At 43.2% G+C, this 25492-nt stretch overlaps 1 protein-coding gene across 3 annotated transcripts in view; it reads left to right on the forward strand.

The window, feature by feature from the left end:
• The window catches only part of DISP1 (dispatched RND transporter family member 1), a 729704-nt gene that overhangs the window by 662433 nt on the left and 41779 nt on the right, over positions 1-25492 (forward strand). For all 3 annotated transcript variants that reach the window (XM_086927950.1, XM_086927949.1, XM_086927948.1), the window contains 3 exons: positions 1404-1531; positions 11658-11746; positions 19730-19827. In XM_086927950.1, coding sequence (XP_086784076.1) covers positions 1404-1531; positions 11658-11746; positions 19730-19827 — 315 coding nt within the window. The remainder of the gene's footprint in view (positions 1-1403; positions 1532-11657; positions 11747-19729; positions 19828-25492) is intronic.

Here is a 25492-nt window from a genome sequence, read left to right on the forward strand (position 1 = left end):
ACTCAAGACACCATGGTACATTGAGTAAAAACTGAGTACATTGAGTAACATCTGGGGGATTTTGAAAGTTATTGAACTCCGTGTACTTTGTTTCAGAACCACACTATTTTTTTCTTCTGAGAAAAAGTGGTACTCCATTTGTTCTGGATTTTGACTAGCTTTGAGGCGTGAATCTTTCTGGATTCACTATGCTGTGCATTATCCCGTCATCTAGTGGTTGGGTCCGGAATCATAGTATTTCTTCTTTTATTTTTTCCAGTGGGCGTCAACATGCCACCAATTGGTGTCCTTTGTGACGTCAACGCGCTTCAAGCGGAAGCGCACACCTTTGGTCGCCATCTTCAGATTCTTTTTTCCCCCTTTGGGTCTGGATCATCACCAAAGAGTTTCAGAAACTTTGAAGAAAGAATCAACGAAAATCAGCAAAAACCAGTGAAGGTTGTCGACTTCAGCACACCACCTGCAGGCCGGACAACTGGGACGATGAAGTGGAGAGGAAACACCAAAAACATTGAAGTCCAACGGAGAATGCGCACTCAGGGGGCCCCCTGAGCGTGGAGATGGACAAAATTCCATTCAAATTCTGCAACAATTCCCACCACAAATACGCGCAGAAGGACCAACACCCAGTTTACAACCTCTGCCTCCCGCTAGACCATTGAAGCGAAGACTGCAACGCTTGCTCGGTTATTTACATCTCAACTACAAATTCTCTTCCCTTATCTTCTTTCCCTGGCACTGAGACTTTCATGACAATCAAACGGGTGTGTGGATCTTCAAAGTCATCCTCTGAGGTTCTGTTTATTCCTAGGGGGTATGATCACTTTGGACATATGTCCATTACAAAGCCAGCCCTAATCATCTTCCGCTCAGGATTGTGTCCTGAATTTTCAATAACTTGGACATCCAGCCAAGCTTCGGAGCAGATAGGGGTGTAAATCTGTTGTGCTAGTGACTACTCCACTGGAGAGCAAATACAGTCTCAAAAGTTCTCATTTTGTAATAATTGTATGGCAGCTGGGCAGACTTACTCCTTAATTTTACAAGCACAATCAACCTGAGTCATTCCCCAACTTGGCTACTAGACCTTCCGTCTTGTTCCTAATACTGAACCTAAATATCAGTCTTTCCAGTGTCCACCTTGTCGTTTCATAATAATAATGCTATCTAGGTTTTTTTGCATAGTAATTTTTACTATAATTTGGCGGACTGACAGTTCTAAAGTTGCTGGTTGTGAGTGGCTGCTCAAATGTGTGGAATACTATATTGGTTTCCTACACCTTTGACATGGGAGAAGTTTTAAAACTTACCATATGAACACACTCAATACTTATCACTATGACTAAAATGCTATTGACTCTGAAATTAAATAAGTGACTCACTATTTATTTATTTTTTTGTAGGGTTTTGAACCAAGGGGGACAGCAATAGGCCAGAGATTGGTCACATGGAACAATATGGTGAAAAACACTGGCTACCAGGCCACATTAGCAAATTATCCCTTTAAGTATGCTGATGAACAAGCAAAGAGGTAGGAAGTGTTAACAATGAAAAGTTATTTATTTGAATTTTATATTTTTAAGTACAGTACAAAGGTTTATGTAACAATTTGTGATGATTCATTTCTTCTTAATTAGTATTTTAGCTCCTGCTTTTTCATTTGTCATATGATTGGAGTGGTAACATTTTGTTGAGTCCCATAATCAAGTTGTTGTATTCGCCAAATTTCTTGCACAAAAACTCACCTTGTTTGGTCTTGTCACAGTCCTAACTGCAAGAGGGCGAGTCCTTCCGGGCAAGACAGGTAGAGCTATTGCCCAACCTACACTATGTACATTTTAGATGTATTCTCCTGTAAAGTCTGGGCTTAGTATTCTCTTTCCATTTATGACCCTTGGCTCCTCTCCATTTCTGTTCATAAATCCCCATATTCCTATCTCCGACTAGAGCCAGGCTTCCCTGATCTTACTTACCATTTTATGTTTTATGTGCTGTCCTTTTCATTCATTTTTGTCTGCACAGTAGTGGCCAGCCATTATAGTGAGGCCCCTTCTGACAGCTCTCTCTTGTGAGCTATAGCATCAAGCAATACTTGCAGTAGTGAGATGTCCTCTTGCTGCTTTATGTTCCTTCGTTAATGAGCTTTATTAGCAAGCCTCTAGGTCCCCCTGGAGCGCCTCTGGGCCCCAAGGAACCATGAGGAACTCCAACTGGAACTTTGCTTGCGTCTCCACCCTTGGTGCCAGCTGGAACCGTTGCAGGCACAAAATTGGCTTCGGAACTGACATCTGTTTCGGTACCACAACCTTTTCCAGATCTTGGAGCATCAACGTCGGGCATTAAAGTGTGACTGATAGTGCTGTCTGATTGAGAGCTGACTCCACTTCGACTGAGGCCGCACCACGATTATACTGCAGCTTTCCGACAACTGATCCAACTCTGATAATTTACCACCGCCGCAAGTAAGGGCACAAACTCTGATAATGACCATTATGATGAAGGGGATACATTTGCTCAAGCATATAGGGAGGATAACTGGTATGGGCTACTAGATGCCAGTAGACTGGATACTTTTCAGGTCTCGGATCTGGCCTTTCCACCTAAGCCGGCTTCTGAACAAAGCTCATCGTTGCAATGGTGATTCGAAGGACGGCTGATGTTCTTGACCTCCCGTTACTTAATATAGAGGTGAAAAACCATGTTCTCACTAAGGTCCTCCAACCTTGACAAACTATTACTGAGCCTCTTCTGTCTCACAATGAGACCCTCTCTGACACGATTCTTGGGACATGGGCATAGCCATGTTCCAAGTGGTAAATAGGAAAGTTACAAGGTGCCTGCCTTGCCCCGAGCGACTTCACCTTTCTAACGCAGCCTGGCCTCTCTAACGCAAAATGTTTAAAAAAACGGAAAGCCTGTTGGTGCAAGCATCCATAAGCAGGGTAAACCCCTAAAACATCCTCACCACCCCTCTGGATCAGGAGAGTCCAAACACCTCAAACTTTTGCAAACGTATGTTGTTCTTCACTAGCCTGGCATTGTGGTCCGTCAACTCAAGCTGCCTATTGGGCTGCGAGTCTTATGCCCTTTCGGATTCCGTCGCTCAGGTACTGCCTGCTTTACGAGAGGACTTGTGTCCCTCTATTACACAAGAAATTCGCATTGGCCACGGTATAGCAAAATTCACGATTTGCTGTGGATTGGACAACTGTGTTGGGCAACTGACACCACTTTGACACTTGCGAATCATGTGGATAAAGTCTTCAGAATTCTCCAGAGATGTCCAATCTTCCTTAATGGACACGCCCTTCAGTGGCTCTCGTTGCTGGTGTGAGAAGGCAGACTCAGGCCAAGAGCTCTTTAAAGTCGGCAGTATCGCAGCATGCTCCTTGGCCCTACCTGCTCTAACACATCAGCTTTGCCAGCAGTTTGGCCTGTTCTGTGGCTATGGTAGAAACTTTCAGTATTATCAGCACAGGAGACCAGACAGCCTTGTCATAGCCGAGGCCATGGTACCCAAAATCCTACCCCCACACCCCAACATGCAAAATCTCTTTAGTGTGCCCTTACATGTGCACACCCATCCTGTCAGAGCCAGGATTGAACATTTTCTCCCAGGGTCCGAGCCATCACTTCAGACAAGTGGGTCCCTCAAGTTGTCCAGCAGACATACACCCTTCTCTTTCTTTGAATACCATTGCACCTTCCATCATCTTCAGAGCAGTTGACGGAGGACCATCTGTCCCTCTTGCAGCAGGAAGTGTAGGCCCTTTTGGCGAAAGGGGCTGTTGAGATGGCTTATTCGGGCTCTGCAGTGGAACCTGAAGTCCTAGTGGCTACAGCATTGGGGGTTCTTCCTGATCACGCACAGATTTCGGAGGAGACCGCAAACAACCTGCAGTGGTCAGCAGCAGACCCCTCTCCTTACCTCACCTAGAGTTAACCGTGGCGACCGATGCATCTCTTCTGGGTTCGGGAGGCCACCTGGGAGAGGTGGAGATCATAGTTACTGGTCTCCAGAGGTCCACGTACATTGCTTGTGTGGCATTCCTATGCAAATGAGGAGCTAAATAGCACTATATTCTGCTTAAGCTTGGGGCTGTGATACGGAGTCCTTATTTGGTGCACACAAACGCCTCCAAACCTTTTCAATGCCCCTCCCTCTGTTTCTGCTACTAAATTATAGTACTGACCTTATGTCATTGATCTAGAGAACAAGATTTAGGTGTTAGTTTCTAAGTTTAGATTTTATTTCTCAGTTCTCTTTCAGTTTCTAGCTTTGATCACGGTGTACAGACCTAAAATTCTGTCCTCCGAGTTCTCGTATTCCAGCACCAATTGTGCAGATTTGGAGGTCAACTCCACATACCATTTAGGTGCAGGTGTCTAGACCAGAGACTTTAAGTAACTTCTGCCAACTATCGCTCCGATTTTCAGCTTTTCGCTACTGTGGTACCTAGTAGCGGGATATGAACCTGCCTTTCATAATTGTTATTATGAAGAAATGAATCATACATGGCCATTTCCCTACTTAGGTTCACACTCTCAGAAGTTTCTTTATTGCGCTCTTAGGTATGGAATCTGCTTTTCATGGTTAGCAAATCTTTACTGCCAGGTTTAAATTCTATTAGGACATTGGAATGTTGAGCGCTCCATTAAAGACCGTGGAGAGCTCTGGGCTTCTAATGGCTGTGGAAGCCTGGAGCATCCACATTCCAGTGTTTGTTCACAGCAACAGCTGGAGCGGGCCCTTAATGGTCGGTAGAGCCTGCTACGGCGGACTCTAAGGCTATAGCGGTTTTTAACTTAATCTCTGTCCTTCCGCTCAAGTTGCTTTTGCTGCAGAGCTACATATTTAAACGTGCTGCATCTGTCAAAGTGGGTCTGCTCTCTTGCCATTCACTCCACCATTTTGTGATTCACTCTACCATGTTGTGCTTTAACCTTCATGACTGACTTTCTCTCTGTATCACGAACACTCTGGAGCTCTAATTTTGACCTGTTACATTCCTGCACAGACACTCTGTTCATGCTTTGGCCTGCCTCAAACTGACCAGGCCATGCATTAATCAGTCCGACAGGGGGTTTCCCAGATGTTTATCGTCCTCATTCTGCACACTACAACCTGCAGGCGTCCTTCAACAGGCCTACCAGACTTATCTCTGTTTGCTGTGTAATCATACCTCTCACCTGTGCCCTGCAGTAGTCAAAACAACAAATACTTATGGACTCAATTGTAGAAACATGATTTTTGCCTACACCCTACGGGCCCTCACCGTTAACTGTGCTAATCAGATTAACCTTTGTTTAGCATGTAATCAGGCTATGCCCTGCAGTAACAATTAATCAGAGTGACCTCTGTGTACTATGTAATTATAATGTTTTGCCCATACCCTGCGAAAACCCCCAAAGGCTACTCACCTGCTGATTCTCCAGATTGACTATTTGTTTAGGAATGCAATAAAAGATTATTGATACAACTCCCTTACATGCCTGGGGCAGGATAAAGAGAATATAACATGTGAAGTAAGACCATTCTGCAGACTGCCTCCTCGAACAGCTATGGGTGTCTGTTGTGGATGCCTCTATCTCATGAGATTGTAATAAATATCCTTTCTCTCTGGCTCCAGCGTTGGTCTCAGTTTGTATTCCGGACCCACGTGGAATATAGGGTGACCCTGACACCTTTGTTGGTCTGACAAAAGACCCACAAATCCACAATTGCCGTCCAAACATGGGGCCGATCAGAGACGCGGTTGCCCGGTCGTGGGGTCCGACAAGGAAGTTGAACGGACGGTGGTGGGCCGGCCTACGCGGAAAAGACCCTCGTCTTCGTAGCCACCACCCGACCTTCACTACATCCGAAAAGACCCCCACAAGTGGCTCCGGTCCTGACTCGGGCCCTCAATAGACTTGGACAATCTTTGCAGTAAAGAGACCTCCTGGAGAACGAGACAAAGGATTCTGGTAGGGTCACTGATTTGCGACACCTCTTTGTTTGTACTTGGTTTTGGTTGTCTGGTTTGTTTAATTTCACTCTTTGCAAAGATTGAATATAAAACGGGTAATGTGGACTTTTTGTCCGACCTTTGAAGTTTGTAGAAATATAATTTAAGATAACATAGAAACGCATGCCCGTACTTGGTAAATCTGCTTGATAAGGTTGTTGACACCTCTTTTTGGTATTTAGGTTATCCAGACTTGGTATTTCGATATTTGCAAATAACGAAAGTTAAGCGGGTAAAGTGGCCAATTTGTCCAATTTTCTGAAATTTGTAGAGACGTTCTTTAAGAAACTTGAAAAACATATTCAAGCATAAGTGGGAAGATTTAACGACAAAGGATAGGGATAGAAAACCAGGTGAAAGGCCTGCAGAAGCTATTTTAGAGCTGCCAGGTAAAATAGTAAAAAGATTGAAGGCCACAATTCCAGCTAGTAAGGTAGATTGGACAGCTATCACTGCTTGTGAACAAAAATCTGAGGAAACTACATCTGACTACTTCTCCCCTCTCAGCCAGTGTTTATTGACTATAGTGGACAGGACACAATGACTGAGACAGGTCGACACTTACTAGTTCAGACTTTTGTTAAAGGATTGTTGCCACCCATCTCCACAAAGTTACAGAGTAGCGAAAGCACTTGGCCTGCTGCAACACCCACACAGATCTTGACTATGGCCCAATATTATGAACGTCTGCAGAATAAGATAGAGGAGGAAAAAAATAAGAAAAGAAAAGAACTCGATGAAAAAGTAATGCTCTCCCAAGTAAGCATTAGAGAGGGAGGAAACGGTAGAGGTCCACAGTATAATTATATGCCCGCACCTACTGGAACACACCCACCCCCACGTCATCTGTCCCAGGACATATTTGTGCGTATTGTAAGGAAACAGGCCACTGGCGCGCAGATTGTCCTCTTTTACAGCTAAATACAATGGGTCGGGGAAGGGGATTGAGTAGAGGTAAAGGAAGAGACCCACCCTCCAACGGACAACGCTCCAATGTCTTCGATAACAATAGGCAGGCTTTTGCACACAATTTTTCTGGTGGCCACTTCCCCGACAATGAATTTGCATGAGACAGCCAGGGACAGGGAAAGGACCCAGTGGAACTTCCAGTTGATCAATCAGGCCCCTATGTCACAGCTTCAGTGGTTGGAGCTCAGGGAAAATTCTTGGTCGACACAGGGGCCTCTAGAAGTGCCCTCTTACATAAACTGATTCCTAGGGCGCCCCTGTCTGGCTTATCGGTCACATATGAAGCATTTGACGGCGTGCCCTCCACCAACCCCCTTTCTACTGAGGTGCCCCTGGACATACAGTGATGGCCTCTTTTCTGCTTTCCCCAAACTGCCCAGACAATTTGATGGGCATTGATCTCTTAAAGCATTTCAGAGCCACCATTCGCTGTTCTCCTCAGAATGCCAAAGTCATACTGTTTGATAATGATTGCCCACTTGGTTATGAATCCCACCTTTATTGTCTCACTGATTCCGAACAGCAGGATTTGTCCCAGCTACCTGACACCCTGTGGGCCATCACGGACACCGACATGGGGGAGATTGTGATGGATCCTGTCCGCATAACAGTAAAACAGAATGCACCTCTTCCCGCCTCCCTCAGTATAAAATTTCTGCAGACGGCGAAAAGGCTCTCAGACTATAGTACAGGATATGATTGCAGCTGGGGTAGTTGAGGAAGTTAAGTCTAACATTTGTAATAGTCCAATCCTTCCAGTTTTGAAACGTACGTCCACCTCTGAGAAAATATACCGTTTTGTCATTGACCTCCGCGCAATCAACAAAATAGTGGTCCCACAATATCCTGTGGTCTCTGACATAACAACTATATTGACAATGATCCCCTCAACTGCTACCACCTTTACAGTTATTAACCTCAAAAATGCCTTCTTCTCCATACCAATACATCCTGATTCACACTATCTTTTTGGTTTCACCATAAAAAAGAGATCGTACAGATTCTGTGGTTTCCTAAAGGGTATACTGAAAGCTCTAGTATCTACAGCCAGGCCCTTAAACAACAGCTTGACCAGATACAGTTACCACCCGGCGCTGTTCTCATCCATCCACTCCCGCCCTGGCTCGCACTGCCTCTCTTATTACACTACGCTTTTTGGCATCACAGGGCCATAAGGTATCAAAGAATAAGCTACAGTATTGTAGACAGCAGGTGACCTACCTCGGCCATCTGCTGTCTGAGGGACGTACTCTCACACCTGACCGCATCCAAACAATACTACACCTTTCCTCTCCAACCACCCAAAGAGATGTTCGTGTACTAATTGGACTCACTTCCTTTTGTCGCCAATGGATACCAAATTTTTCCCTCATAGTTAAGCCACTTCTTGCTTTGCTTACAAAAGATACTCCCACACCTCTTCCTTGGACACATGAACATGACCAAGCCTTTCAAGACTTACGCCACGCTCTTTGCTCTGCACCAGTATTGGGCACACCTGACTACTCTAAACCCTTCTGCCTCTACACCTAAAGGCACACCCTATCCTAAATCCTTTTTGTACCTCTTGGCAAAGTTGCCAGTGGTAGTATGCTCAAAAAATAGTGAGCATATGTTGAAAGAAGCAAAAAACTGCCGTGCCAGTTCTAGCCGAGCAGCGGAAGGTAGAAGTAGGTTATTGGCCTCACTCCTCACCGGTAAACTAATATGTCGTACCGCGAGATGAGCCTACCCCCTGCCCGCCGAAGCATTTGAAAGCACTAGAATAAGTTTTTTTGCTTCTTTCAACATATGCTCACTATTTTTTTAGCGTACTACCACTGGCAACTTTGCCAAGAGGTACAAAAAGGATTTAGGATAGGGTGTGCCTTTTATGGGGCCCACACCGTCCATCTCCTTGTTCATGGTCCTGACGAATACCGGGTATTAACCCACATGGTAGAAACATGCTGACCAACTCACCATTACACATATAGAGATACTTAGGTCGTAACTCCCCTTCCAGTATCTCACTCTCTGTTTTTAACATTGTCCAGTTGCTTTTAAATAAAACTCATTTTTTCAAGTTAAACCAGGACAATTTTTAACATTTATTTTTCTGCACCTACATTCACAACCTGCTCCACTGTACTACAGGTGTCGAAGCACACTCTGGTGACGCTAAGCCACCAGGGTGGACCCCGATGATGAAGCATGTCACCACTAGCTGGTGAGTGAGGGGTTTCTTACAAAAGCATGAATCATTCCTTTTTATCATTCTAAGAAACAACCCCCTCCTTTTGGAAAACCTTCAGCTTAACCTTTGGTGGTCTGCCAAAAGACCCCCAAATCCACACATCATATAACTAGCTGTTTACAGCACCTGAACGTCCTACTGTTTGTCTCATGTTTGAGAAATAGTGAGCAGATGCAGGTCTGCTCTGTATGGGGTATCTTTTGGACCAGTTACGTCTGGAATGTTTGCCCCATATACAGAGAAAGGATAACAATAGTCCAATGTAGACATTGAAAGTATTTGGTGTTCAGAGTGGCACCAACTGGGGCCCCGTCAAATTCTTCTTCCTTCTCCCTCAGGGTGCACTGACCTAAGAATTCATTCCTGTCTGGGTTTTTTTCTTGAGTTTTATATAGCGCGAACTTGACCCAAAGGTATCTGAGCACTTTTAAATAAGCACTAGTCGCGTTACATAAGAGCACATTCATTTGTCTTGGGCATGGGGAGATTAAGTGATTTGCCCATAATCACAGGATGTTGAGTGTTGTTGCCGAGACACGAACCCAGTTCTCCAGATTTGGGGTCGACCGCTCTAGCCGTTAGGCTACATCCTCTCCCCTAGTTGTTAAACGTAAACAAACCCTGAGCAACTTAAATTCCTACTTTGATATTTTCTTTACAGGTATTGTGTTTGACACTCACCTGAATATGCTGAGAGTTTGTCTAGAGGTTGGTAGCAGGAAGCATTTTAATTAAGAAGCCCAGGAATTCAAAACTGTGTTGCATGGGTGAAGACAAAGCATTCCCACGAGCAGAAGAGAGTGGGTAGTTTGTATTGCCTCGTGGTAGTCCAGCATGTCCATAATGTGATTGGAATATTTATTTAGCCTACAAACAAGTGCATTCTGGTGCCTACTTCTAACTGCAGATTACTCACATATCTCTAGCACTCTCTTTGAGAGTTTAGAAACAGTTTGAAGACCAACACAGTTGGATGCTTAGTTTCAAATCCATGTTGAAAGAAGCATAAAGAAAGAAACCCGACAGCGCACAGGGATGGCACTTGCATGGCTCTGCTCCATTACTTTCAGGGCGGTGCAGTCACCAAGAAGAGACACAACAATGCCTACAAACATTAAGGTAAACAACAAGAGAGAAATGCCAATGCTGATACTTAATTTCAAAAATAGGGTTGATTAACAATGTAAAGACCACAATTCAATACTTTTATGTGCTAATGAATAGCTATTTATTCTGAAATATTTTGATTGTACACAATTTTATAATTAATGCTGCAGTTCAAAACAATATAGTATAACACCTATATGTCAGGACCCACAAGTGAGGTAAAACCTCATACATACCCTCACTCATAATTCGTCTTGGTGTTTATTTGTTTTGCATCTTGAATTCCGTCTTTACACTTCAATCTTGATTACTATGCCTTCAATTTTTTGATTCAATTGCATTGTTTATAGTGTATTGCTTAGAATATTAGGAACGTTTTTTGATCCCTGTAGCAGACCTAGTACTTCACCAACGTGCAATTCTTCTCCAGATTGGGTGGCGTACATTGCGTGAGTGTTTGAATCAAAGCTGTTTGATTGTGATATATATTTGAAGAATTATGAGTGAGGGTATGTATGAGGTTTTATCTCACTTCTGTGTCCTGACTTATATTGGTGTTATACTATATTGTTTTGAACTGCAGCATTAATTATAAAATTGTGTACAATCAAAATATTTCAGAATAAATAGCTATTCATTAGCACATAAATGTAGTGAATTGTGGTCTTTACATTGTTAATCAACCCTGTTTTTGAAATTAAGTATCAGCATTGGCATTTCTCTCTTGTTTAGTTTATTAGGCTCAGCCTTACTGATTAGAGCCAGCCCAAATTGTTATTAGTACTAACATTAAGGAGCACTGATAAAAAAACTCTCTATCCAGTCTGGCTTCTGAGCATAATCGAAAGATGTAGAAATTGCAGTTAGCGTATCTACTAGAGCGTGGTTACCGAAGATACGCTTCTGGCTCAATAGTCCCCCAAACACACACCATGTTGTATGAGAAGGTAAACAGATAAAATACTGTGTGAAATCATGTGTAGCTTTACCTGAGTAGACTCCGCCTCATATCCATCAGTTGTTTATTAAGCGTGTATGTTTTGAAGTTTAATAATAAAGACATGGGTTATGTACACCTGCAAATTTAAGTAATTAGTGGTGATTAAAAGATTGCATATTTTTATTAGACCTGTGTTTCTCTTTACTGTTTGCAAGTGCTTTTCATGGTTTGTCATTGTATATGAGTTCAGTTTGTACTTGCTCCCACACAGGGATTTACTAAGACAAACCAGACGCAAAACACTTAAGCAATCTTTATAAAAGCAATCTAACAGTACCATTAAACCGCTAACGTAATTGCTGAATATAATGATTATATAATGTTTCTTCAATTTTAGTCACCAAGATGACAGATGGTCAGATGACCGAGAGAAGAGGCAAGCAGACTGGAACTTCCATAAAGATAGCTTCTTCTGTGATGTCCCCAGTAAGTTTAGCAGACACTACTTATTTGTTTCACAACCCCCGCCTATGAGGTATTACCATATAAGTGGAGATTGCAGTCATTGACTCAGGGCTGGACTGACAATGCCGGGCACCGGGCAATCCCCCGGTAGGCTGCCAGGGGTGGGGGCCGGTTTTTAGGCCGAGGGCCGGTTTTGTTGCTGGATGGGGCGGGAGCGATTTTTTGTACTGCACTGTCACTGCTCATTGCTGCGCTGGCTGCAGGCAGTAATGAGCATTCATTATAAGACCTGCTGCTGCGGGCCAGCCGGCACAGCATTTACGTGACATGGTGGGGTCATGTGAATGCAACCAACAATGTATCCATTACTCTCGCTGACGACGCTGAGTGAGCGGGAGTTGGTACCTCGTCGATCATGGGCACCAGAGGTCACTGGACATTGAAATAAGTCGCACAGAGGCAGGATCAGCTAAACATTACGATAGGATCCATCTGACGGCCTCTGGTGCATGCTGCAGTCAGTAAACCTGTATTTTTTAGGGTTGTCTTCTGTACTTTAGTCCATTTTCCATCCAGATTAATTCTGCTGTTAACCACCTGCTCTGACCAGATAACAATTATCAAGTGGGAGGCCCGGGAGGGGAGGGGGAGAGGGGTCAAGTCTGTGGCCCACGTGACGGAGCATTCTGTGCTCACTGTGACGTAGGAGAGGGTGAAGCCGGGGCTGCCTACAGTCTGAGGCCCCGGACCGCGTGATTTAACTTTTTGGATTTTCATCAGGTCTGGGTCTCCTTTTCCCGCACCCAGGACATCTGAGAACTGGAAAACCTGGCCAGTTATGATAAGACAGAGTGATAATGCTCCTTGGAATATCTGTCCGTCAGACTTCTAATCAGGGCCTTACTATAGCTTTATAGCCCGCCGTAGAGGGCTATACCGGCTATTAAAGGCCCTCTCCAGCGTTAAAGGCCCCGAGCCGAAGGCAAGGGCCTTTAACAAGGGAGAGGGACTTTAATAGCCGGTATAGCCCATCTACGAAGGGCTATATGGCTATTAGAACATTCTGTGACTAGAGGACAGAATGTTCTAACAAAAAAAACAAAGCCTTTTGGGAGCGCGAGGGGATTGGAATCCCCTCAGGCTCCCTGAACACTTTGTTCACAGCCAGAGCTGTGAACAAAGAAACATTGGAATGTTGGAGCTCCCGGCTTATACCAGCCATTATAAGCCCAGAGCACTCCATTGTTTTCAATGGAGCTCCCAACATTCCAATGTTCTAATATTAATGTAAGCAAGGTCACAGCAGCAGGAGCAGTGGCACCGGGATTCAGGCGTGTGAGGAGGCTACTGCCTCCTGGTTATGACTGCATCCGTCTGCCTTGCCATGGACTGAAAAATGCACCAGGCTAGTTGGATTTCCTACCATTGTTTATTTATTTATTTATTTTGAAAGTTTTATATAGCGCGAACAAGATCTTCGCAGATATCAGAGCGCTTTATAGAGGAGGGGAGCATATATACACAGATACATCAATAGTGTTAAAAGTACAGTGTAGTGATATCATAAACAATCAAGTAAGTCAATTTCAAAGTCATACAAAAATGCAAAGGGTTCGAACAAGTAGTACAGATCAGTATCGAGTCTTTGAAGTTGATCCCCAGTAGTGGTTCAAGTGTATTTAGCCATGAGGATCGCTTCTACTTCTTTCTTGAAAAGTATGGTAGAGGGGATGAGCCTGGTTTCAGGGGGGAGTGAGTTCCAAATCCTGGGAGCCATTCCTGAGAAAGAGCGTTTATAGGTTTTTTCCTTGCGGAATCTTTTAGGTTTTAGCAAAAGATTGTTTGTGCCTCTAGTGTTTCTGGAGCCTCCAGAAATCGTCAGCTTCTGAGCGAGGTATCTAGGTGAGCTCAGGTGGACAGCCTTGTGCGTCAAACAAGCGATTTTCAGGTGTATTCTGGCTTCAAAAGGCAGCCAGTTCAGGGATTTGAAGTCAGGGGAAATGTGTGAGTGTTTTTTTGATCCAGTGATAAGTCTCGCTGCGGCATTTAAAGAGGCTCTTATGGGTGCCGTAGTAGCTAGGGGGAGACCGCAGAGGGCGGTGCTGCCGTATTCTATTCGAGGTATGACTAGTGATTGTACCGCAGTTTGGAAGTCTTTGGCTGGAAGGAAGGGTTTAAGTTTCCTAAGGGTGTTGATTTGGTAGTTCGCTCCCGTAGTTGCTTTGTTGATGTGTTCCTGCATGCTGAGATTGGTGTCAAGTGTTATGCCCAAAGATTTTGCTGAGTCCACGATGGTGGGTTGAACATTGAGTGCCGTTAGGTGTTTAAGCCACATTTGTGCGGTAGTGATCTTCGCGGGAGGTGAGATCAGAAGGAACTCTGTTTTAAGGGCATTGAGTTTGAGATGATTAGCGGCCAGCCAGGATTGGGTGCTTCTGATCGTTGAGTTCAAGAGCGTGATGTCTTTGGGTGATTGTAGTTTGAGATAAAGTTGGGTGTCATCAGCATACATGTGGAAGTGTACATTGGATTCTTGGAGCAAGGTGGTGAGAGGTTCCATAACTAGGTTGAACAAAGTTGGGGATAGGGAGGATCCTTGTGGTACGCCTAGCGATACAGGTCTTGGCGCGGACATAAAGTTGTTGCTCTTGAATTTCTGCAACCTGTAATGCAGAAAGGACGTGAACCATTTGAGCACAGTTCCAGATAGGCCCATTCTTGTATTTAATAGTTCGAGTAAATTCTCATGTTTGACGGTGTCAAATGCGGAGGAGAGATCAAGGAGGATGAGGAGGCAGGTATCGTTATGATCTAAGATTTGAAGGGCATTGTCAATTATGTGAGTCCAATTTAAAAAAAAACGAACTTCATGACTAGGGATGTGAACTTAAGAGCGGAAACAGCTTTTTGGCGCACTCAAATACCTCTTTGTTACACAAAAAGTTTTTGAGCCAGACCCTGAATGAAAAGATATGTAATTCACCTCTTCATTTCAAGGAAAGAGTTTAAACACAGAACAAAGCTAAACTGGATTATTTTTCATATATCATTATTTAGTATGAGGTATTGACATTTAGAATATTTCTGTAATGTCATACCCCACACTATAGAAGAGAATAGTCCTGCAGGACAGCTGGAGTAATGTGACATAAGCTTTCCTAATGCACTGTGATGCAGATGTGGCGGCCACTTTGTCGAGTGGCAACATGGCATTCTAAGCCAATGATCGTTTGGAAGCATTCTTGTCGATTTCAACTAATGACATTTGAATATCAACTATTCATTAATTATCAGTTTTTGACAACCTTATAATGGCACTTTTTGCCATGACACACAAAAGGAAGGGCGATGCCTTCAGAAAGTAAGAAGAAAAATAGTGACCAGAAGAGCAGGAGAATGATGGCGGACAAAGTCCCCCTATATGAGCGAATCAAAGAGACAGTGGATAATGCCTCATGAGAGTATGAACAATGCTGTGAGGGTTGTCGCTAGACAATAAACGTCAACGACAAAGAACAAAATAGTCACCTCAAACTGCTGGTAAGCTATCTCAGAATCCAGCACCATGGGATTTTGTAAGGGGACATTTAAAGCCTACTTGCCACATGCATAGTAAAGGGTCATATTTCCCTCTGCATTCTGGGACTTGTAGTCCCGATGTCAGACTAGGATAAATGCTAATACAAGTACCAGCATGCACAGGAATGCCTTGGACCTGGAAGGGCCCTCACACACCCACGCTCCTCAGTGGCCCTTGAAGAGGATTCTCATTACACATGGTTTTTTAGTAATAACATCTTTTAGGCATGTGCTTACTGGCCAGTGCCTAAATAGTTGTCTTGCACAGTTTCATAATGAAACATTTCAGTTTAGAATTGGGTGGATTGGGTCAGCTGGAGTTGGTATTGTGCAGGGCTGGGACAGTAGGTGGTGCTGTGAAATTGGGGTCGGTCAGCAGGAGGTGTATTGTGCAGGGCTGGGACAGTAGGTGGTGCTGTGGAATTGGGGTCGGTCAGCAGGAGGTGTATTGTGCAGGGCTCGGACAGTAAGTGGTGTGTGGAATTGGAGTCGGTCAGTGGGAGGTGGTATTGTGCAGGGCTGGGACAGTAGGTGGTGCTGTGGAATTGGGGTCGGTCAGCAGGAGGTGTATTGTGCAGGGCTCGGACAGTAAGTGGTGTGTGGAATTGGAGTCGGTCAGTGGGAGGTGGTATTGTGCAGGGCTGGGACAGTAGGTGGTGCTGTGGAATTGGGGTCGGTCAGTGGGAGGTTGTATTGTGCAGGGCTGGGATCAACAAGTAACTTGCACAAAAGGGAGAGTTTTTACTAGTGATCAAAATGGAAATATAAATCGTAGGTACTCCTCGTCTCAGACTGCCTGTTTGCTGCTGAGATGTGCTGGTACTCTTCCATTAAAAGAATTGAGGGCAGTGCTGAGAAGTGCCTGTACTATTCCTTCATAATTAAAGTGCAGGTAGCGAGTACCTGATAGTCCCTGCACAATTTAGGCACTCTTGTTTAGGTCTAGCTACAGAAAAAGTCCTGGCGCCTTTAGCACATGTAAAATGTTTTTTAGATACATATTGTTCATACTGACTGCTGAGACTAGGTTAGATAAGTCCCTGTTGGCCTCAGATTCCTCCAAATTAAAAACTGGTTTCATCTGCTTTATTACATGAAAAAGGCAATTTGTTTGGCTCTTAGGGCTCAGTGCACTTTACCACCACTAACCAGTGCTAAAGTGCTTGCGCTCTTTCCTTTCAAACATGGTAAAATTGGCTTACACCGAATTGACAATTTTAATTTACTTATAAGTCCCTAGAAATGTGGTTCTACGTGTACCCAGGTACTGTACATTAAATGCTGCTGGTGGGCCTGCAACACTTATTGTGCCACCCACTTAAGTAGGCTATTTAAAGATGTGTCATGTCAAGGCCAGGGCCTTTGTGTTAATTTTTCATGCTTTCTGGCCAGGGTGCCATTTGAGACATTTCCATGCCTTCTGTCAGCCTGGGTGCTAATGTGTGATGTTTCCAGGCTTTCTGGCCTGGGTGCGTAATTATGTATGCTATTTCCATAGTTTCTGGCCTCAAGACCTGGAGCTGGAGACTCATTTGTGACATTTCCATGCTTACTAATCCTGGGTGCTTATGTGTGACATTTGCATGCTTACTGGCCTGGTGGTGTGACCAGTCCTGGGTCAGTGCCTAGTTGCGACATTTCCCAGTATTCTGGCCTCAGTCAGTGGCCTGTGCGCTCATGTGTGACTACATGAGTGACTATTTACTATGCTTTAAAAGTTAATACAATCTAATATGTAATGAAACATGCTTTGTTTTGGCTTTTCTGTCTCTCAAATTTTCTTTGGGGGGGGGGGCAAGTTCAACCCCCTAAACTCCCCCTAGTAGTAGTCTAACTTTTACTTTGTTCTCTCTGATTCACTACTTGTGTCTATTTTGGTGTTCTCTGAAAGAATGTCTATGGGTACATATGACTGGGTGGGTAACCTGGTGCTCTTTGAGGTCAGCATCTACTAGTTACTGTGCCTTGGAAGTTGATACAATTGAATATATAATGAAAAATGTGCTGTAAAATTCACCATTTTGGTCTGTCGTTTTCCAAAATGTTCTGGGGGGGAGGGAGAAACCCCCCACCCTCCCTAGTAGGAGTCAGGCTCGCTACATGCCGGACAGGGACTGGTCAGCAGAAATTTGCCAGGGCTGCTTTCAGTTCCCAGTCCGGCCCTGCATTGACTCCCTATTTGTACTTTTTATACTTTCTCCAGAATCCCCTAGTCTGCTTCCTGGCATGTCGGTGGTTTCCTTGTGATACTTCCCAGCCCTAGCCCTTTCAGGCACACTATGCAGCAACATGTGTACCAAGGAGCTCTTTCATTGCCTATCTAGTTGCAACTATTGCTCATCAGCATTGAACTTAGGAAATGTATAATACAACTACAAATGACACTGTTGGGGCATATCTTGCCTTCCCATTTGCTCACCTAAAATGTTACCTTGATATTATTGCTTACCGGCTAGTGTCCTTTGTGTATGCCCCCTGCCTTTTGGACATCTTTCACTGTTATTGGTTCTCTAACTTATACCTGGAAAGATATCCATGCATCAACTAATTAGTATTTTTAGCACACAATCCCTAAACATTTTTCCTACTTATGCTCGTGTTTTTCATTTTTATTGTCAATCTTTTCATATCCCAAATCTCTCCTTCCACATACCTTTTTCCATTTTTTTGGCTCTCTTATTGTGCATATAATTTTCATAATTGAGAATTTTAGTAGCCGATCTTTAATCAGTCTCCAGTTTCTGCATTCCTGCTTGTGTGTTGTGGAACTGAGCCCAGCATCCCAAATGGAGCCATGCCAGTGATGTGTTCGGTGTTAACACAACCTTCCACCGGAAGCAGGATGGTTGGCTGTTGGGATCTTAAAAAAGTATCCTTGGTACATGTCAGATAGGATTTGTTTTGGAAATGAACGTGGCCAATTGAAATAAGAGGAGAGCTTTCGGAAAAGAAACTGTTTCAAATGGAAACAGGAGAATTCCACTAATACAAGCTAGCCAGTTCTCATACTTGATGTTGTGTTTGTTCCTAAGCTTACTTCTGTAGAAGTTTTAGACTTACAGAGACAGTTTGGTTTTACAACATTGACATTGACATCCTAGTACAAAAACCCTTTGCTTATATAGCATCTCATTATGTGCTTTACAAATGCATACAATTCAGTTCAGCCGACTTTTATTAAAGAAAAATACTTAAAGAAGTCGATTAGCAAATGGTTTACATTTAAAAAAGCATGTTTAAATTGTAAATTAAAAATCCGAATTAATATAAAAATGATTTGTGAAACTCTGATTGAAAAGTGTTCTTACGATGGTAGAAAATTCATCAGAAAGGCACATTTTCCATCCTTTTAACCGTATGGCTATGAGCGGGACTCTTGAGTATTTCATGTAGAGCCACTATTGGAGAGGTACTTAAGTATGTATCCGTTGCCTCTAGCATTTGTTACGCGATGGATTCCCTTTCCAGAAACGCCCATAAATGTACTTGTGTGAAATGCCCAGAGTAAGAGCAGTACTGGGTGGGAAATGGGAGGACTGACACACCATGTGGGTGTAAGACACACCATATGAAGAGAAAAAAGATTTTGCTAAACACAATTGTACATGTTTGGACACAGGATTTTGGACTTTCAGTTTCTCTTTTAGAATTCTGTGTGAATTTTGTAAAATTTGGAAAAGTTTTCCAAATGAAGTAAGTTCTACAAGAGTGTATGTTTACATCTTTAAACCTTGTGTGCGTAAATCACACCCAGAGTCCAAACCAGGGCACTGGCCATTAAATGCATTGAGGATACTTCAATGGACTTATTTCTTAACTTAATTTACATAAACTGCTTTAAATAGCGTCTTCCTTATGCGAGTTAAATGACTCTTTGACTAAAGTGTACTAGCATATAGAGTAATTTAAAAATAAAAAAAATACAGATTTTAAGCCTTTTATAAAACAAACTACTTTAATACATTTCTTTTAATTCGTCCTCTAATTCCCCAGGTTTTTTTCGAAATGACCATAACTTGTAGTTACTATTTTAAACAACCAAGTATTGCTATGATATGTGTTACACAAACACGTAAATAGACTATTGTTCTTAAATTATTTTTTTTACTTTTCCTCAACGTTGCAAAAGTTAATGAGACAAGAAATAAATATACATTTTCCTGGTTCCAGCTTGTTTCAACATTACTGTTCTAGAGTTCATTTGATGTGGTTCCGTTTATTTCATTGTATTAGTGGAATTTATGGAGAGTTTCGGGAAATTTCTTTAACTCGTGGTTCTTAGAAAGTCTCCAAAGCTGAGATGTGTTACTTATTAAAATAATTGGGGTTTTGCCATAAATAGCGGAAGTTCATTTGTCAGTTTCTCAAAAAACACTGCCTCATATGAGATTTATGAACATTCATTTCTTTTACTCCTGTCCCTAGGTGACCACTATTCACGTGTGGTGTTTACATCTGCACATGGGGAGAATTTGTGGACTCTGCAAGCAATCAAATCGATGTGCAATATAGATAATTTAAGGGTAAGTATGCTTATTAAAGCATCCGCTAAAAGAAAGGTTTGCTGGTGATTTCTGAGGCAGTTGTGTGAAAAGAAATGGAAAACCTTTCATTAAATGTATTTTTAAACGTCTGCTCTGGCTGTCCTACAGGTAAAGTCTGGTGGGACTGAAAGGACACAAAATTGTGTCTTCAGCTAAAAGGCACTACTGAAGCAGAGATAACTTGTCTGAATTAGGAGGAATGGGTTTAACAGCTTTTGAAGGGTCTTGTTCTCAATCCCCCCCCCCCCTGCTTGCACTTGCTAAGACCATTTTTTGTTAGTGTACATCTGACTGTACAAGAACACTTCCCCAAACTAAAGCTGACAGAAGTGTTGATTGCATCTTTTGAGCAGTGATTATGGAAGGTTCAATTTGCATTCCTTAGTCTCAAAGATGGAAATATTAATTGACTTCCTGTAATCTTCAGAGTCAAATACAAGTTAGCTATCGTGACATGCAAGGATTTGAAGGGGTACAGAACCGCTGTATTTGCAAACTGCCTTCAGCTCTCAGAGGGTTAAAAGGAACTGCTGAAGATCTGTTTCATCTTATTTTGGGAAACTGCGATTATTCAATGCAGTTTGTTGTTTACTGGCATTTTTCTCCAGCTGTAATTACCGTTTATGACCTAAAGGAAGCGATTTATGTAATAACACGTGCATCTTTTGTCCTTCATTTTGAGGCCAGATTGTTATCCTTTATTTTTGGGCTTAAATGTATGGATATATTCGAATGAACTAGTGTGCTATCCGTTTCTCATTTCAGTAGCCTAAAGAATAAAGCTAAAGTAAACCTTATTACAAACACATTTTTAAAAACAAAGCTCTATGATAATCCTAATATGTAAAACATAATCATCGTAATGTACCAACATCTACATTTAGTCAGCAGATCCATAAGTGTAACATCCTACAACTAAGGGAAAGTCACATTTTCTTAAACTCTACCCAGAAAAAATAGCAAGATGTCGAACATAATCACTTTCCATGACATTCTTTTTCTCTAGGAGACCTGGGCAAAGGAGTCAATCGCTATTAGTTGTGACATGAATTACTTGATTTCCACAACCAGTCTGTAAATGTGATAGAGCACCACGTGTATTGGTTTATTTCATCTAACCTAAACTTAAATACAATTAAAGTTGCTGAAAATTGTTTTTCAAGCGGTGATGGGGGAATGTAGCTAATCTACACTTTTACCATTATGCTAAATATTTGACCCAATTCAACAAGTAGTGCCCTTAAATATCTAGACATGTTTATTGAGAAAGAATCTACAAAGAGTTACTTCTCCATTTGCTCGTGTGATTATATGAAATTAATTATTAGAGGCTTACTTGGAGTTCTTTTGGCTGTCATGGCTCTGCAACCCCATCCCCATATATGCACTGCCCAACCCTCCCTCTACCTAATAATGTGTTGCAGTTAGTGATAACCGTTTCACTGTTCTTGGCTGTGCTTTACTTGCCAAATAATTCATGTATGTGGCCATGAAATGATAGAAGTGTTCTTCCTTTGGCACCTACCAGCTAGTGTAGCAGGCTTCATGCATCACTTGAAGTTGTACAAAAATGATGTTTGGAAATGCTTGAATCGATCTGTTTTTACCACTTATGTGCCATACAGCCAGAGTCGGCCATAAACAAGGCCGTCGCAGTACTGCCACAAAAGGGACAGCCCACCCTACACTTCCGGGCTATGTCTTGACAGAAATTCAACAGACTGCCTCGCCACTGAGGTGCACTGTAAGGTCCTGTCACGGTGCCAGGGCCCTAGGACTAGATGAGACTCCGAACAACCAAGCCTCCCACCGGTAAGGTTCATGATGCCAAGCCTTCATCCCACAATTCCATATGTGTGTGGCTACATTTTGCTCGTAGCAATGAGAGGAAATAGAGACTCTTGCAAAATAGCAACAGTTTGTTGCACCCTCAGACCCCAGCAGCGAATGCAACCTTTATCGAGAGACACATTGAGTAATAGCTGCCTGTGTAGAGGACTCACGCACTGCTGCTCGCCCTTCTCTAAACAAACCTGCAAGTGAGACTGGTACCTCTGGTTGGCTGCACAGAGGTGGTGCACAAGAGCAAACTGGAAATTGGCAATTCCTCGTGGAAACAAGGAATCTGTGGAGAAATGTTGGGTTTGAAAAGCACAAACGTGCAAGGTATCATCATAAACAACATACGTGACCCATTCCGCTGCAAACATAAAAGAAGTCCCTTCCTTGTGAACTTAATCCCCAGAAGGCTGCGCCGGCGAGGGCTGCAGCAGGTTCACATTTGAGCTTGGCAGCTGCTCTTGTCCATGCTTTGAAGGTGAATTCTGCTATTCCAGCTAATGAGCTGCAGATGTGCAAAGGCTGCTAAATTTGGTTTACAAACATTAACAGTCGGAAGTCCGGTTCTTGTGAAATGCAAGGGAGTTCTGAGATTTGACATCTGTGGACATGGGCACGCGCTTTTGGAAAACGTAAGGACTTGATCCCATATAGATCAGCGCATTATCACGTTCAGCGTTCATTTGCATAGTTTCTGAATACGTCCTGAGATGTTTGTTTACATTTCATATGTTTCCCTTCAAGCATATTTTTTATTTCAGTCCTTTTATAATCTTTAATCCATGTAGGTGTGTGAATTGCCTACTTCGCTGCCATGAAAGTGCTTCACCCTTCATTTTTCGCTTCAAATAAAACAGCCATTTTTTATGGTTTGATAGGCTTCTGTTCAACATCTAACAGTGTATCCTCTCTCCGCAGCTGCTATTTCAGTTGTGAATTTTAGATGGTGCTTGCTAGCTTCAGAACTCTGCACTTCTTTTCTGCTTGCAAAAGTGACAGGTCCATAAATTACAACAATTTACATAAAAATTGTAAAAGTCTGCCACCAGAAGCATGACTTTTAATTCAGATAATGTACAGTTGGAATATAAGCTGTCGTTAAGCTTGCATCTGTATTTAAGGTAGTTACCTCCTCATAGATTGTTCTTGTTCATCATAGTAAACGAGTTGATGAAGCTGTTGCCTGGTGACTTGGATCGATCAGTTCTGGGCTGGTAAAGTAGCCTTAAGAGGTTCAAAGTTGATTGCTGCTGCCATTTTGATATATTTGATGTGGACCTAACTGTGGAAAGCCCAATTTAGTTCACTGTAATGGAAGTTTTGTGGGTGGGATAGCCTCTTCCCGCCCAGCCATATAGTCTGGAATCAGCAGCATCCAAGGCAGAAAGGAAAGATTACTTGGAACAAGATGAGATATGGGGTCTATGATGCCTGTATACCTTTTTCCACAAATCTTAAAGAAGAAATTACACATAAATTGCACAACCTGCGTCGAGTAGCAACCCTTTAGCTCCAATACATAGCGGGAGCTGGGACTTCCTCTGAACAAATGGGACTTTTTAAAAGTTTCAAGAAATAAGGCCCAGCAGAGGTCTTGGGAAGGCAAACCCAGGACCCTAATTAGAATCCTGTGCTTACATGCTTGGACGTTTCTATTCCAGGCTTATGGGCACACTTTGACCCAGTGGCAAGATCACCACCCCCTCCACCCCACACGAGCCATGCTAGTTTCCCTTCACATTCTATTTGCCATTAGGTGGTGTGCAATAAGCAGCAATAATGAATGAAGTTTGAATAGAAAACAATAATGGTAAACTATTTGGCAATGCTTTATTGGGCTATCTGGGCCGTCCAGAGAGAAGGAGCATGTGGATGATGTGTTTCGTATCCATAGAAGAGTGGTTAGCCGGAAGTTCATTTTTGCAGTCTGTGGTTATCCACACTCCTTTCTGATGATCATTTCCAGTCTTTATAGCCTTTGTCAGATTCACAGTGACCTGCTCAGCTCAAAGACCCAACTTTTAGAAGTTTATTTTACTTATCTGAGGGTATTTGTAGGGTATGCTTGTTACCTAGGCCTTGAGGTTGACCGGTCATATCAAGAAGTTGTTCGTTGAGCGTCTGTAATGCAAATGTTCTTTTAAGAGCCATGTTTTCAGTGTCTACAAAGCATTTGGTTCTTAAGCTGAAGGCAACAACAGTTTTTCAATATAGATCGCGTAGGCTTCTCTCAGGCGCATGTCGATATTCAGTGGCATATTTTGGCCCATTCTTGTGTTGCGGGCTGTAGACTTGGATCGAAACTTACATCTTGTGTTTTGGACACTGGAAACTGATGTAATCCCAGCACCATTGACTTTAGCCGGTCGCATCTTCCCACTCGTTAGGCAAGCATTGTTCTCACTCTTGAAGATACCCGCATGTCTTCTATACTGAATGATCTGCAAACAAATCGGCGCAGATACATTTGCTAGATTACACTAATATACTTGAAGGAAAGTGAAACAGTTAAATTACATTTGCTAAAATGCAGATCAAGACATTACTAGTGATAGAGCACGCAAGTCACCCAACTATATGTCTCCCAGACGGGCTTTAGGGCCAACAACAGTACCGAGACAACTCTCTTGGCAGTGCTGTATGACATCAGAATACAGGGGGATCAGGGGAAAACGGTCGCCCTGATATTATTAGATCTTTCAACGGCATTTGATACCGTACCCCACAACCTCCTAATAGAAACCCTAGCCGCAAAAGGAATACGGGCAAAAGCATTAGGTTGGCTTGAATCCTTTCTGTCGGATAGAACTCAATCTGTACGTTTGGGCAACTTTTCGTATACTCCTGGAACATCAAATACGGGGTCCCACAAGGGGCCTCGTCAAGTCCGACATTATTCAATGTATATGTATCATCCCTGGCAGCCATAGGGAAAAAGTGGGGTATCCATATCTGCTCTTACGCGGATGATACCCAACCTAACATAACCTAGATAGGAACGAACTTAAAAATTACCGACCGATCGCCAACCTACCTATCTTGGCTAAAATTGTTGAGAAGGCCCTAAATAATCAACTATCAGCCTTTATAGAAACCCATAATCTACTGGATGACTCCCAGTTTGGTTTCCGCCTAAATCATGGGACAGAGACGGCCCTGATCAAGGCTACTGAGGATATCAGAACCATTCGCGACGCGGGTGGTACAGCAGTCTTGATACTGCTGGACTTATCAGCGGCATTCGACACGGTCGATCATGCCATCTTGATCGACCGTGTCGAAGCATTGGGGATTAGACACAGGGCTAGGACTCTCCTGGCTTCCTTCCTTGCCGAGAGAACTCAGGTAGTCGCCATAGGGCCTTTTCAGTCCACCACACTGTCCTTGCCGTGCGGTGTATCTCAAGGCTCATCCCTGAGTCCGACACTCTTTAACATATATGTGTCGGACCTTGCCAAAACCATTCGTGCCCATGGGATGAGCCTTACATCTTACGCCGACGACACTCAGTTGGTTTTGGCCATCAAAAATGACGGCCAAAAAATTGCCGATAACTTCAATCTGGGCATGCAGGCCATAGGGAACTGGATGGCATCCAACTGTCTCAAATTGAACTCGGATAAGTCCGAGGTGCTCTTCTTTGGAAGCTTAACCCCAGAATGGTCCTCTCGCTGGTGGCCACAGTCTATGGGTCCTCCCCCCATCCCTGTCAGCAAAGTGAGGAATCTAGGTGTCATGTTTGACGATCGTCTCACGTTTTTCCCCCATGCAAATCAGATTGCCTCCTGCTTTTTATAAGCTATGA

The sequence above is a fragment of the Lissotriton vulgaris genome, chromosome 6 (assembly GCF_964263255.1).
Source record: "Lissotriton vulgaris chromosome 6, aLisVul1.2, whole genome shotgun sequence".
In the NCBI taxonomy this organism is placed as follows: domain Eukaryota; kingdom Metazoa; phylum Chordata; class Amphibia; order Caudata; family Salamandridae; genus Lissotriton; species Lissotriton vulgaris.